Below are 15,427 nucleotides of genomic sequence, written 5' to 3' on the forward strand. Positions count from 1 at the left end.
AATCCTGCGAGCCCAACGTGGGCCAAGGACTGTCTCCAACTTGATTACCTTGTATCTGCCCCAGCACTTAGAACAGTGTTTGACAGATAGTAAGCGGTTAACCAATACCATAAAAAAAAAGAGGGAGAGAACTGAGGGTCTTAAAACCAATGGTCAGAAGCTTCTGCTTGAGGAAAAGGGAAAGGGGCAACCACTGGAGGTTTCTGAGGAGTGGAACGGTGTGTGCAGAATGACATCCTACAAAAATGATCGGGGTAGCAGAGAGAAGTATAGACTGGAGGCAGAGAATTCGGCGAGGAGGCTAACTCAGGAGTCAAGCTGGGAAATGACAAGTATCTGGACTAGATGGAGAGGAAGGGGTGGTTTCTAGAAATGTGGAAGAGGAAGAACCAACATGAGATTTGGGACAGACTGACTGGAAGTTAACTATAAGATAGCTCCTTGTGGCTCCTCTCAGAGTCACACCTGGAGAGTTTCCAGTAGTCTACCAGTCTCGACTAAGGGAGGGAGAGTCAAGCAGGGGTCTGTCCATTCCATTCCTAGCTTGGGCAGTGGCTAGCGAGTGGAAGGCCATCTGCTACAAATCAAAACTCACCTGTGCTGGGCAGCGACAGCACGGAAGAGAGTCGAGGGCGGAGACTCAAGTTTACTGCGCAGAAGGAGGCGACAGTTAACCACTTCCATATTTTTACCAAGAAAACTCTATGAATTCACTACCAGAACGATTGCAGATGGAGGTGGGACGTTCTGGGAGAGATGTGTCCGTGGCGTCGCTATGGGTCAGAGATGACTCAACAGCATACTACAAGCTCCTTGTGGGCAGGGAACTGTTTTGTTGTACTCTTCCAAATGCCCATACAGTGCTCTGCACAGAATAAGTTGCTCAATAAATACCATGGACTGATTGGAAGAGAAGGAGGCTAGCGAGATGGGGAGGATAATGGTGTAGAAAATCGAAGAGGAAATTTGAGGATTTGGGAGGAAAGAGCGTGAGATGTTGGCTGGACGTTGTTCCTCCGCACAGCCCCGCCCCTCATTCCAAACGACTCCATCCCACCATGCTCTGCGTGCATGCAACGTAGCAGAGAGACATGCTCAGTTGGACTGTAAAGCTCCTTGTGGCCAGGGATCCTGTCTGCCACCTCTGTCCCATTGTACTCTATCGAGAACTTAGTAGACGACACTCTGCATAGATTCAGCACTCAATAAATACCATTGATTGATCGAGTGATTCATCTTGCGGAAGGCCCTTTCCCCACAGCTGCCCCTCAACCATGTCTGAGAGGAGCAGCGTGGCCTAGGAAAGAGCAGGGGCCTGGGAGTCAGAAGGACGTGGGTTCTAATTCCAGCTCCACCGCTTGTCTGCTGCGGCTTGACCAAATCGGTTAACTTGTCTCGGCGCCTCAGTTACTTCGTATGTAAAATGGGGATTAAGACCGTGAGCCCCACAGGGGGCATGGACTGTGTCCAACTTGATGACCTTGTATCTATCCCAGCACTTAGTACGGAGCCTGCCACGTAATAAGTGCTTAACAAATACCATGGGGAAAAAAAGGCAGCATGGTCTAGTGGAAAGAGCCCAGGCCTGGGGGTCAGAGGATCTGGGTTCTAATCTTAGCTCTGCTACTTGTGGCTTGTCACTTGTGGCAGTGCTCGGCACATAGTAAGCGCTTAACAAATACCAACATTACTTAACTTCTCTGTGCCTCAGTTCCCTCATCTTCAAAACAGGGATTTGATACCTGTTCTCCCTCCTATTTTGACTGTGAACCCCACGTGGGACCTGATTACTTTGTATCTACCTCAGTGCTCAGTATAGTAGTTGGCACCTAGTGAAGCAGCGTGGCTCAGTAGAAAGAGCGTGGGCTTTGGAGTCAGAGGTCATGAGTTCGAATCCCAGCTCTGCCACTTGTCAGCTGTGTGACTGTGGGCAAGTCACTTCACTTCTCTGTGCCTCAGTTCCCTCATCTGTAAAATGGGGATTAAGACTGTGAGCCCCACGTGGGACAACCTGATTCCCCTGTGTCTATCCCAGCACTTAGAACAGTGCTTGGCACATAGTAAGCGCTTAACAAATACCAACATTATTATTATTATCATTATTATTATTAAATGCTTAAAAATACCACAATTATTAAAACTCCAATTATTAAGGGCAGCAGTGTGGCCCTCGTTGGAAGGTGCAACGGGACCACTTCACACCGAATGACTCCCTGAGGTGGCGAGCTTGTTTGGTTTACTATATGAAGCCAGCTTCTCTTGCCCACTTCCTCTCGGTCCCATTTCGCACCCCCACCTCCCTGCCCTATCCTCACCAGGACAGACTCACCCCAGGCACCTTGGTTTTTTAACCGTGCGTTGCTGTGGCCATCCTGCCCCACCCCCTCTCCTGATACATTCCAAGCGCTTAGTCCAGTGCTCTGCACATAGTAAGCGCTCAATAAATACTATTGAATGAATGAATGAATGGTGCCTGGTTCCAGAGTCTTTTGCTCTTCTGTTCTTCCCACATTATATTCCACCCAGCTTTTCTCTCCCCCATCTCCATGATTCATTCATTCAATAGTATTTATTGAGCACTTACTATGTGCAGAGCACTGTACTAAGCGCTTGGAATGAACAAGTCAGCAACAGATAGAGACAGTCCCTGCATGATTCAGTTTTGCAAATGTTCAGTCCGGGATTGGGGTTCCTCTTCCTTTGCTTGGAAATATGACTGCAATGAGGCTCGTTGGCTTTTTCCATCTGACGGTTTATTTGAACCATTTTACCCTCCTCTCTACCACTTAGTCCGTACCCTCCTGTGACTATACCGCCCACCTCTATTCAAGTTGTTTAAAGTGCTGCTCAGAGATTTATGAAATATCTTCCAGTGCGTTTTTCCTAGGGTGTGTAACCTCTTCGGTTCCTTGTACGTGACGTACAAGGAGAAAAGAAGGATCAACGACAAGATGGCTGCGACCGGGACGGCCGGAATGGCAGAATGAGGCAGAGCTCCATAAACATAAACACTGAAGACTGTTGACAAGTTACAGTAGCTGCAAGGGAAAAGAGAGAGTGAGTGCTATCCAAAGGTGATGACGATTTGGATTCAAACCCCTTATTAATTGCCACTGATTATCACTGCATTTTCCTGCTCAAGATAAAAGATGGAGCCAAAACAGTCTGAGCTGCAGAATTGGGACCTAGGGCCTGTTCAGAGGCCTGGAGCAGAAGCCTATAATAACAATAATAATGATTCCATTAGAATTATAAGCTCCAAAGGCACTGCCCCAGCAGAGGACTCTCCCCTCAGACAGATGTGGCCACCACCCCCTTTAAATATGTTACCATCAAGAGGGTCATTTTCACTAACTCCAACTCACCTGATATTGGGGTCCACGACAGAGACGGAAAAGATGTAATACCCGTTCCTTTTGGCAAAAATAACTCTGTTGGACGTACTGCCCCCTAGGACTTCATACCGGAGCTCCAGCCACTTCAGAGGTGCTTTGCTGTTCTTCTGATAGCAGGTGATGTAATTCTAGGAAACATTACAAAGACCTCATAAATCACCAGGGGGCTCATCGGTCCACGGTGCCTAAAGCGAGTGGCCCAGGATGGGGTGTGTGGCCCAGAGGGCCTTTGAGCGCCCACCAGGGCTGAATTTGGGGGCCCCAGAATTTGGGGGCACCAGGCTGAGGGGCTGGTTCAAGAGCAGAACTACTTGCTCCTGCAGTAGCTCTGTTCCTTGAACTGCCCCTTCCCCAGGAGATCCTGGTTCCAGGGTTTTGCACCCCCCGGGTTCAGATCAAGGAGGAGGAGGGAGGTGCAAAGAGCAGAATTACCAAAGTGGCAAGCAGTCCCTCTCTTGGAAACATGCTCCCAAATGGAGCCTGGGGTCGCCAAACACTCACGGCGTCCCAAGCGCTTAGCACAGTGCTCTGCTCACAGTAAGCGCTCAATAAATACGACTGACTGACTGAGCCCTCTGGGGGTCTGTGCTCACATAGAAGGAGAGTGGGCTCTGTAAAGCAGGAACCCCCTTAGATTAGCAGCCCAGTTCACCCACCCCAAAAACTGCCCTTGCCTCCCAACTTCGGGGGAGCCGGCATTCGGAGGACGCCACCCTAAGCTGGACAGGGAGGCAATCCTCCCCAATCCGCACCCTCTGAAGTAATTGAAGGGAATTGGCCGCTAGTTCTATACAAAGAAGAAGAGGAAGGTGCTGAAGGGAATTGGTCGCTACTTCTATACAAAGAAGAAGAGGAAGGTGCTCCAGGAACTCTCTCCCTGCACCCTCATTCCAAGAAATGAGGCGACACCTTGCAAGTTGACTGGGAGGCCATATCCATAGAAGGGAAACCTAAAATTAGGTCCCAAAAATCTCCCAGGTCCCACTGGCTCTAAATGGCACTACGGAGATCCGACTCGCTGGTCAGCGGTCGAGGGCAAGATGACACGGATTTGTCCGGCCAGCCTGCTCCATCTTTTCTTCAGTCCTTTCCTTTTCTCCAGTCTTCGCAGCAGAATTGAAGGAATGGGGTCTCAAACCCTGATCCCGCACAAAGCTTTCGATTGATAGTTCAATCGAGCACCACCTGCCTTTTGATGTCATTCTTTGGAGAACAAACATTACCTCCCTATTCCAAGAAAATGGTGTTTTGTGGCGGGAACTTTTCATTATAGAAGTCCAATTCTGAGGTTGTGATTCACACTTGGCTTCCTTAACCGACAACAAATAGGTGTAATCAAAAATCCCGTTCACTTCCAACATGACAAACTCTGATGTAATGTGGCCCAGAAAATTTTGACCGTGCCACCTACGACATAGTGAGAAACAGGAAAGATGTAAGTTTTATCTTGGTGCTCTTTTCTCAACGAGTGTCGGATTTCCCTCTAAGGTCATCTGAGCGATACTTTGGAAAATGAAAGTGCCACAGAAATTCAAAGAGCTTAGTAACAATAATAATAATAATAACAATGATGGCATTTGTTAAGCACTTAAGTGCTGGGGAGGATACAAGGTGAGCAGGTTGTCCCATGTGGGGCTCACGGTCTTAATGCCCATTTTCCAGATGAGATAACGGAGGCACAGAGAAGTTAAGTGACTTGCCCAAAGTCACACAGCTGACAAGCGGTGGAGCCGGGATTTGAACCCGTGATCTCTGACTCTCCAGCCCATGCTCTTTCTACTAAGCCACACTGCTTCTCTATAATGGTACTTGTTAAGCACTTACTATGTGCCAAGCACTGTTCTAAGCACTGGGGTAGAATCAAGGTGATCAGGTTGTCCTACATAGGGCTCACAGTCTTAATCTCCATTTTCCAGATGAGGTAACTGAGGCACAGAGAAGTTAAGTGACTTGCCCAAAGTCACACAGCTGACCAGCGGCAAGGCTGGAATTAGAACCCATGACCTCTGGCTCCTAAACCCATGCTTTTTCCACTGAGCCATGATGCTTCTCCTCAATGATCTCATTTTAGCCTCACAGCATCCCCATGACTACTATCCTGGTTCTCCTCTTATCCCTCTGGCCGTTCATTCTTGGTCTCCTTCGCAGGCTCCTCCTCCCCCTCCCATCCTCTAATTGTTGGGGTTCCTCAAGGGTCAGTTCTTGGCCCTCTTCTGTTCTCCATATACACTCACTCCCTCGGTGAACTCATTCACTCTCATGGCTTCAACTAGAAACAAAAACTTCTCACTCTAGGCTTCAAGGCTCTCCATCACCTTGCCCCCTCCTACCTCTCCTCCCTTCTCTCTTTCCACTGCCCACCCAGCACACTCCGCTCCTCTGCCGCTCACCTCCTCACCGTCCCCCGTTCTCGTCTATCCCGCCGTCGACCCCTGGGCCACGTCCTCCCGCAGTCCTGGAATGCCCTCCCTCCTCACCTCCGCCAAACTAATTCTCTTCTCCTCTTCAAAACCCTACTTAAAGCTCACCTCCTCCAAGAGGCCTTCCCAGACTGAGCTCCCCTTTTCCCTCTGCTCCCTCTGATCCCCCTCTAGCCCCCTTCACCTCTCCTCAGCAAAGCCCTCCCTTCCCCCCTTTCCCTCTGCTCCTCCCCCCTCCCTTTCCCTCCCCTCAGCACTGTACTCGTCCACTAAACTGTATGTTCTTTCATTACTCTATTTATTTTGCTAATAAGATGTACATCACCTTGATTCCATTTATTGCTATTGTTTTTGTCTGTCTCCCCCATTAGACTGTAAGCCCATCAAAGGGCAGGGACTGTCTCTATCTGTTACCGATTTGTACATTCCAAGCACTTAGTACAGTACTCTGCACATAGTGAGCGCTCAATAAATACTATTGAATGAATGAATATTCTGCCCTTTTCCCACATGAGGACACAGAGGCCCAAGGAGATTAAGGGACTAGCCTGAGGTCACACAGATGACCAGTAGCAGAGCCCAAGTCTCCTGACCCCTGGGCCCAAGTTCTTTCCACAAGTCCTCAATGTCATCCTTCCGTGGGCAAAAGTTTTCAGATGCTTCATTGTCAAAAAGGTTCCATGGGAGAAAGAAAGCAGGCTGGGAAGATCTCCCCAGGGAAAAGCTGTTTCACCAGGAATGTGGCACCTCTGCATTCAGCCACCTGCAAGGCCAGCTGAGAGGGGAAAGTGGGTGTAGGATGGAGAGAGCAGGCTGGTCCTGCAGCTCCCTGGGAGGCGGGGCAGGGGGAGCAACCATGGTGTAGTGGATAGAGCACGGGCCTGAGAGCCAGAAGGTCATGGGTTCGAATCCTGGCTCTGCCACATGTCTGCTCTGTGACCTTGGGCCAGTCACTTCGCTTCTCTGGGCCTCAGTTACCTCATCTGTAAAATGGGGATTGAGACCGAGAGCCCCACGTGGGACAGGGACTGTGTCCAACTCGACTTACCTGTAGCCAACCCAGCACTCAGTACGGTTCCTGGCAAGTAGTAAGAGCTTAGCAAAAATACCGTTATTATTATCCCCCTGGTGACTGGAAGCTCCGTGTGGGCAGGGATCATGTCTATCAACTCCATTGGCTTGGACTCTCCCAAGCCCGTAGCACAGTGCTCTGCACCCAGTCAGCACTCACTAAATACCATTGATTGATTGATTGATTGATATCCCTTTTCCTCCAGGCCACATCCTACTGGCCCTAATATGCTCCAATTCTTCTGTGAGCAGCTTGGGATCCCGGACCCTGATTCCTGATTTCCCTACCCTCATCTCGGCCTCACATCACCATTTAGGAGCCAAAATGGTCAGGAACAGAGGAGGGTGAAGACACCTGGCCAAAGACAGTGACTGGACAGTGTCACTCCTCCAAGTAGACCATGTCTCAATGGAAAGAGCATGGGCTTGAGAGTCACAGGTCATGAGTTCTAATCGCAGCTCCACCACTTGTCAGCTGTGTGACTTTGGGCAAGTCACTTCATTTCTCTGTGCCTCAGTTACCTCATCTGTAAAATGGGGATGAAGACTGTGACACCCATGTGGACAACCTGATTACCTTGTACCGCCCCTCCCCCAGGGCTTAGAACAGTGCTTGGCACATAGTAAGTACTTAACAAATACCATCATCATTATTATTATTATGTCTCCCCAAACTGGATCATTCCAGTGACAGCACTTAACCCAAACCCACGGACACCACCCCCCCTTCATTAGAATACTACCAGCATCATCTTGGGTCAAACTCATAGTCCATCCAGCCCAGGATTCTGTCTCAGTGGTTTGAGGGAAAAAAATGTGGAATTTAAATGCTTTACTGGGTGTCAAGCACTGGAGTCCAGTCAAGATAACTGGAGTCCTTTCTCATGACGGGCTCACAATCTAAGAGGGAGGAAAATCAGGTCTCTTCACCTCTCTGTGCCTTAGTTTTCCCCTTCTGTAAAATGGGGATGCGATTTTCTCAAGGTCACCCAGCAGGTCAGTGTCGGAGCTGGATCAGTACCCAGGTCTCCTGACTCCCAGCCCCACAGTCTTTCTGCCAGACCACGCTATGTCATGAACACGGGCAGCGTTTCTAACCTGAAGAAGTTCAAGTAAAAGGGCAATGCAGAAGGGAGTGGGAGAGGAAGAAATGAGGGCTTAGTTGGGGAAGGCTTTAAAGGTGGGCAGAGTGATCGTCTGTCAGATATGAAGAGAAGCAGCGTGGCTCAGTGGAAAGAGCACGGACTTTGGAGTCAGAGGTCATGGGTTCAAATCCCAGCTCGGCCACTTGTGAGCTGTGTGGCTTTGGGCAAGTCACTTAACTTCTCGGTGCCTCAGTTACCTCATTTGTAAAATGGGGATTAAGACTGTGAACCCCACGTGGGACAACCTGATTCCCCTGTATCTACCCCAGTGCTTAGAACAGTGTTCGGCACATAGTAAGCGCTTAACAAATACCAACATCATTATTATTATTATTATTATTAAGAGGGAGGGAGTTTCAGGCCAGAGGCAGGATGCGGGCGAGGGGTCGGCAGGGAGATGGAAGAGATCGAGCCACAGTGAGTAGGTTGGCATTAGAGGAGTGACGTGTGCAGTCTGGGTTGTAGTAGGAAATCAGAGAGGTCAGGTAGGAGGGGGCAAGGTGATAGAGTGTCTTAAAACCAATGGGGAGGAGTTTGTTTGATGTGGAGGTGGACGGGCAACTACGGAGGGTCTCGAGGAGTTGGGAAACTTGGACTGAACATTTCTGTATAAAAATGACCTGATCAGCAGAGTGAAATATGGACTGGAGTGGGGAGAGACAGGAGGCAGGGAGGTCAGCAAGGAGGCTGATGCAGTAATCAAGACAGGATAGGATAAGCACTTGGATCAGTGTGGTAGCCATTTCAGTGGAGAGGAAAGGGTGGATTTTAGTGATGACGTGAAGGTTGAACCAACAGGATTTGCTGCCAGATTGAATATGTGGATTGAATGAGAGAGATGAGTCGAGAGTAATGCCAAGGGTACGGGCTTGTGAGACGGGGAGGATGGTGATGCTGTCTACGGTGATGGGAAAGTCAGGAGGAGGACAGGGTTACAGTCAGTCGCAGGCTAGTCTGACTTCCAAATGCCTAATGCAAGAGCAGGATGGTCTGGCAGGCTCCGGCGTCAGCATCTCTTGGGGACAAATAGGCCCAGAGCCATTATGAGCTCACTCAACCCCACAAATTGCTCCTGGAAGAACACATTTCACTTCATTTCTCATCCCAGAAGTCTGTAAAGCTCGCAGAGGAAAGGAGCCTCCTCAGCTGCCTCCTAATGATGGTGGTGTTTGTTAAGTGCTTACTATGCGCCAAGCACCGTACTAAGCACTGGGGTAGATCCTCCTCCTCTTCATCGTTCCCTAAGTCCAGAATGTCGGTGGGGTAGCTTACAGTTCAAGCTGAGGTAGCCATGGGAAATTGTAATACACCAGGGCAGGACATCCCATCTGTGTGTAGTTGTACATAAAGACAAGGTCTTGTTTAGCTGCATTCTCACCACCCAGCAAGGAAGGGTCATAGATATTCCTGCATGGGGAAAACATAAACAGTACATTATTATGATGAAGAGGTCCAACTCTCTACCCTGCACCCAGATCATCTGCCTGATTGACAGCTGCCATTCCAAGGTGCTTGTGGTTCTGAGGCATTCACTAACCTGGACTCCAAGGACTGAACATCCTCCCTCCTCAAATCCAACAGACAGTTACTTATTGGAGGCCCATCTCCTCCAAGAGGCCTTCCCAGACTAAGACCCACTTTTCCTCATCTCCCCCGCCTTTCTGCATCACCCTGACTCGCTCCCTTTGCTCTTCCCCAATCCCAACCCCACAGCACTTATGTAATCCCTGCTCTGCCACTTATCAGCTGTGAAACTTTGGAGAAGTCACTTCACTTCTCTGTGCCTCATCTGTAAAATGGGGATTAAGACCGTGAGCCCCACCTGGGACAACCTGATTACCTCGTATCTACCCCAGCACTTAGAACATAGTAAGCGCTTAACAAATACCATCATTATTATTATTATTATTATCTGTAGTTTTATTTATCTGTATTGATGTCTGTCTCCATCCCTCTAGACTGTGAGCTCATTGTGAGCAGGGACTCTCACTGTTTACTGTTGTATTGTACTTTCCCAAGCACGTAGTACAGTGGTCTGCAAACAGTAAGCGCTTAATAAATGCAATTGAATGAATGAATGAATGCCCTGAGAGCGGTGGAGCAAACATGTCTGGGGGGTTGGCAAAAGCTGAGGTGCTGTCGACCAATCAGTTGGAGGTCCCGAGGTCAGGATTCCCGGGAAGTGCTCCGGGGTGGAGCCAGTAGTACGCGACTCTGGAAGCCCTAGCCCCGTCTGAATGAGGTAATAGCTGTTCACATCGCTTGGTGCAGATTCTGGCCACAAAGGGAATTATCCACAAGCTAGACATGGCCAGGGAACCAAAGGATTCACTTCACCCTTGCTAGCTTCGATCATGTCCTGCCTCAGAGCGTAACGAGCATTGAGGCTTCAGGCCTGAGGCAATAATTTCAAGTCAGAGACAGGAGAAACGGGGGAAACCGAAGGAGGAGGTTTGGGGGTTTGGGGGTTTTCCCACTGGGGCTCATTTGTTAGTTTTATCTCTTATGAACACCAAGTCTCGGTAACATAGAGAAGTAGAACGAGAAATCCTAAAATGAGAAAATAGGAAGACAGTTCTTGCATCTCTTTGCCACACATGGATGTTACACGAGAGAAGGAAAACAATACGAAACCCACAGGATTCATCTAAACAGTTGCAAACATACTTGCTGATAGTGAAGGAGAAGTTTTCTGTCAGGACCTTTGCGTTCATGATGCCTTTGTTGCAGATTGTGATATCCCTGCGGAGAACAAACTGGTCTCCTTAAGAACATATCAGAGAAGATAAGGCCTAGCAAGATGTTCATTCTCCTAAAGACAATCTGGCAAGACACATCCTCAGGGTCTTTCCTAGTAAAGACCTTGAGCTTCATTCTGTAAGGGGTTTTTTGGTAATACCGTCCCCTCGTGCTCCCGCCCCTCCCACCATGATGATGATGATGGTATTTATTAAGTGCTTACTATGTGCCAAGCACTGTTCTAAGCGCTGGGGTAGATACGAGCTAATCGGGTTGGACACAGTCCCCGTTCCACATGGGACTCACAGGTAACTGAGGCCCAGAGAAGTGAACTGACTTGCCCAAGGTCACACAGCAGACAAGTGGCAGAGCCGGGATTAGAACCCAAGTCCTTCTGACTCCCAGGCCCAGGCTCTACCCACTAGGCCATGCTGCTTCCTATGCTGCATGTCCACCATGGACATGCTAGTTCCTTTCTGCTATATCGCCACTCTGTCCTTGGAAATAGATGGCCTTCTACTGTTTTTTTTAAAAAAATATTTGAAGCTTTTAAACTATGAAAATTTTACGCTACGAGGGCAAGGGGGCATTTTAAACTATGAAAATTTTACTCTACGAGGGCGAGGGGGCACCCATTGAACTCTAAAGTTGGGAGGCAGGCTGGGAGCTTTATGTGGGACGGGGACTATATCCAACCAGATTATCTTGTACCTACCCCCAGCTGTGAATACAAGTGCTTAGCACATAGTAAATCCTTAACCAATACCGCCAACATTATTATAACTATTATTAACAGAGCAGAGGAAACACTTCTTCACCCAGTGGATACATAATTAATAGATAGTTATGGTACTTGTTAAGCACTTACTATGGTCATGGTCAGGTCATGGGTTCTAATCCCAGCTCTGCTACTTGTCTGCAGTGTGACCTCGGCAAGTCACTTCTCTGGGCCTCAGTTACCTCATCTATGAAATGGGGATTGAGACTGTGAACCCCATGTAAGACAGGGACTGAGTCTAATCAAATTGGCTTGTTCCCAACCCAGCACTTACTACAGTGCCTGGCGCATATTAAGCACCTAACAAATACCACAGTTACTACATGCCAAGCACTGTTTTAAACGCTGTGTACGTATAAGGTCACCAGGTTGGACAGAGTCCCTGCCCCACATGGGACTCACAGTCTAAGTAGGAGGGAGTAGGATTTAATCCCCATTTTAAAGATGAGGTAATTGGGTGACTTGCCCGAGGTCACACAGCAGACAAGGGACAGAGGCAGGATTAGAACTCTGGCCCTCTGACTCCCGGGCCAACGCTCTTGCCACTAGGCCATGCTGCTGTGAATGGCATGCATATGGAATCCATCACCCCAGGAAGTTGTGTAGGTGGAAAACAACAGCAGACCCCAGGAAGTTGTGTAGGTGGAAAACATCAGCAGGATCAAATAAGGTCTGGAAAGAGGTGAGGATAAAAGTTCTAACATTCATTCAATAGTATTTAATGAGCGCTTACTATGTGCAGGGCACTGTACTAAGCACTTGGAATGTACAAATCGGTAACAGATAGAGACAGTCCCTGCCTTTTGACGGGCTTACAGTCTAATAGGGGGAGACGGACAGACAAAAACAATAGCAATAAATAGAATCAACATCCCAAGTGACTGGAATTTAAGGAGGGCAACTATGATTCCGTTCCTCCGCTACCCTCTGGGATGGAACACTGGGCTGGACGGACCACTGGTCTGACCCAGTATAGCATAGCTTATGTTCTTAGGGTGCCCCCTCAAAAATGAGGAAAGAGCAAGCATAGAGAAGAAAACTTGATGAAACCACCCATCCCCCTAAAAAAAGAAAGAAAGAAAAAACAGGAAGAGGGAGTACAAATAAAGAAAGAGAGGTAGGGAGGGGAGGTAATAACTATTTCCCCTGATAAACCGATTTCACTGTTATTGTGGGCATAAACTGAGCCATAACAATGACCTCATACCTACCGTACAATTTCGATCCTTTTATTCAGGGGACACCCAAGCACAATGAGAGCTGTCTACCGGCACAAAAGAGACACAAAATTTTAGCAGCATTACCAATCCAATATTATCTGAGTTGTATAATTCTCTGAGTCAATTCAGATTCAAGAACGCCCACAGCACTTATGTACCTGTCTGTAATTTATTTATTTCAATTAATCTCTAGACTATAAGCTCACTGTGGACAGAGAACACGTCTACCAACTCTGTTATACTGTGCTCTCCCAAGCGCTTAGTACAGTGCTCTGCACACAGTAAGCGCTCAATAAACATGACTGATCAAATGCCAGATTCTGCCTTCCACGATCCTCTTAGAGCCTGTGCGTGAACTTACTCGTAATTCATAGTGATTTCCTTTACAGCACTGTAAACGTTGTTGTATTTGGTAAAAATGCCGTATTATAGCAAACACCTTTTCCATTCCCTCTATCGATACTCTCCCTTCTGAACTGCACATGATCTAAGCATCACAGCTCTCCCCCCGATGTGTGGGAAGGAGAGCTTGAAGTTACCATCTTCTGAGAGCTGAGCAGCCCGGGTGCCTTTCATCAGAGCAGCACTTAGGTCTACAGTGGGCTGGGGAGGAACAAGAGCCCCCACAATCAAGAAGAGAATCGGGGTACTTATTTGCCTGCAGCTGACAAAGGTTTTCACTACGGTCATTCATTCAATCATTCCACCGTATTTATTGAGCTCTTACTGTGTGCAGAGCACTGAATTAGCGCTTGGGAGGGTACACTATAACAATAAACAGACACGTTCCCTGCCCACAACAAGCTTATGGTCTAGAGAGGGAGAAGGACACTAATATAAATAAATAAATTACAGATCTGTACATAAGTGCCTTGGAGCTGGGAGGGGGGTGAATGAAGGGAGCGAGTCAGGGTGACGCCAAAGGGAGTGGGAAAAGAGGAAAGGAGGGCTTTAGTCAGGGAAGGCCTCTTGGAGGAGATGTGCCTTCGATAAGGCTTTGAAGAGGGGGAGAGTAGTTGTCTGTCGGGTATGAGGGAGGGAGGGCATTCCAGACCAGAGGCAGGACGTGGGCAAGGGGTTGGCGGCAAGATAGACGAGATCCAGGTACAGTGAGAAATGCCGTGGAGGGGGCAGGGAGTTCTATAACATGAAGGCTGAGTTCTGGGAGACCCTCCCGTTACTCCGTAATTGTGTTCTATTAACTATCGATTTAATGGGTTAGGAATTAACGGGTTAGGGGGTAGGTAGTTCGAAGATACCATCTTGACTGACAGTTGTCAATACCAGTTCCTGTATATGCTGTGATCACCACTAGCAGAATGCTTGACGACCTCCCCCCCACACACACACACCACCATACTGTAGAGTTTTGTTTTGATGATATGTGTTAAGCGCATACCGTGTGTCAGACACCATACTAGGCGCTGGAGTAGATACCAGCTAATCACATTAGACAAAGTCCGTGTCCCACATTGGGCTCACAGTCTTAATCCCCATTTTACAGATGAGGTAACTGAGGCCCAGAGAGGTGAAGTGACTTGACTGAGGTCACCCACAGGCAAGTGGCAGAGCCAGGCTCGATTAGAACCCATGTTCTCGTCTCTCAGGCCCTTGCTCCATTCACTGGGCCACACTACTTCTCTAGAGTTATGCAGTGAGTGTACTAATTACCCTCAAGTAGCAAAAAAACACAAAAGACTGAACAATACAGTAAGCCTGAGGCTGGGAAGTGTATCGACATCACACCTTGACCCAAGCCACTTGTGCGGGCACAACTATTTCTCTCTTCACTGAATCTACTTGTACTGGCGGATCGTGTTTTACCAGGAACGGTCACGTGTTGTGGGGTGAAGGAAGGGTCCCTCGTTCCTCCACTGTGCTCTGTCCAGAACGTGCTAGAGAAGCACGTGGGAATAGCAGAACTGGCCGTACAACTACACTGCAGCCGTTCAGTTTAACTCGGAAATGGGGGAAACTGGGAGTTACATTTAACTGTCCCTTTAGGAAGCTCACCACCTTAAAACAGGTAAGTTCTAGTGGAATGCCTGCATCTTTAGCAATATGGGTAAAAGGAGGAAGCACTGAGAAGCAGCATGGCTCAGTGGAAAGAGCACAGGCTTGGGAGTCAGAGGTCAATGGGTTCTAATCCCGGCTCCGCCACTTGTCAGCTGTGTGACTTTGGGCAAGTCACTTAACTTCTCAGTGCCTCAGTTACCTCATTTGTAAAATGGGATTAAGACTGTGAGCCCCACGTGGGACAACCTGATTCCCGTGTCTATCCCAGTGCTTAGAATAGTGCTCGGCACATAGTAAGCGCTTAACAAATACCAACATTCAACCATCGATCAGTGGGATACACTGCGCGCTTACGGTTTACAGAGCCCTGTACTCAGCACTTGGGAAAGTACAATACAACAGTGTTGGTAGACCTATCCCTGCCGACAAGGAGTTTAAGTCTACAGGGGAAGACAGACACTAAAATAGGTTATGGCTGGGGAAAAATAAAGTATGGATAGGGGAAGCATTCCCATTAAGGAGAAGGAAGTTTGGAACTTCCATCAAGATTGAATGCAATCAATGCCCCTACTCCTAATATAATACTAATATATGCATTATGCATTGTGTAAACAGCCAACAGCGGGTTTCTTTATGTTCGATT

At 48.2% G+C, this 15,427-nt stretch overlaps 1 protein-coding gene and 1 non-coding gene across 5 annotated transcripts in view; one reads left to right on the plus strand and one right to left on the minus strand.

The window, feature by feature from the left end:
* The first annotated feature begins 447 nt into the window (after positions 1–447).
* On the plus strand, positions 448–585 carry LOC114807121. Its single transcript, XR_003755174.1, has one exon. It is a non-coding gene; the product is annotated as a small nucleolar RNA SNORA7 (small nucleolar RNA).
* A 2,146-nt stretch (positions 586–2,731) lies between these two features.
* Positions 2,732–15,427, minus strand: part of CATSPERD (cation channel sperm associated auxiliary subunit delta) — a 62,318-nt gene continuing 49,622 nt past the window's right edge. For 2 of the 4 annotated variants that reach the window (XM_029050057.2, XM_029050056.2), the window contains exons 17-22: positions 12,760–12,812; positions 10,699–10,773; positions 9,304–9,438; positions 4,619–4,802; positions 3,366–3,523; positions 2,732–3,038 (exon numbers count right to left, since the gene is read on the minus strand). In XM_029050057.2, coding sequence (XP_028905890.1) covers positions 2,780–3,038; positions 3,366–3,523; positions 4,619–4,802; positions 9,304–9,438; positions 10,699–10,773; positions 12,760–12,812 — 864 coding nt within the window. In that variant the 3' untranslated portion in view covers positions 2,732–2,779. Of the gene's footprint in view, positions 3,039–3,365; positions 3,524–4,618; positions 4,803–9,303; positions 9,439–10,698; positions 10,774–12,759; positions 12,813–15,427 lie in introns of those variants that run through there. The other 2 variants (XM_029050058.2, XM_029050060.2) reach the window with 2 other exon arrangements.

This window comes from Ornithorhynchus anatinus, chromosome X1 (genome assembly GCF_004115215.2).
Source record: "Ornithorhynchus anatinus isolate Pmale09 chromosome X1, mOrnAna1.pri.v4, whole genome shotgun sequence".
NCBI lineage: Eukaryota > Metazoa > Chordata > Mammalia > Monotremata > Ornithorhynchidae > Ornithorhynchus > Ornithorhynchus anatinus.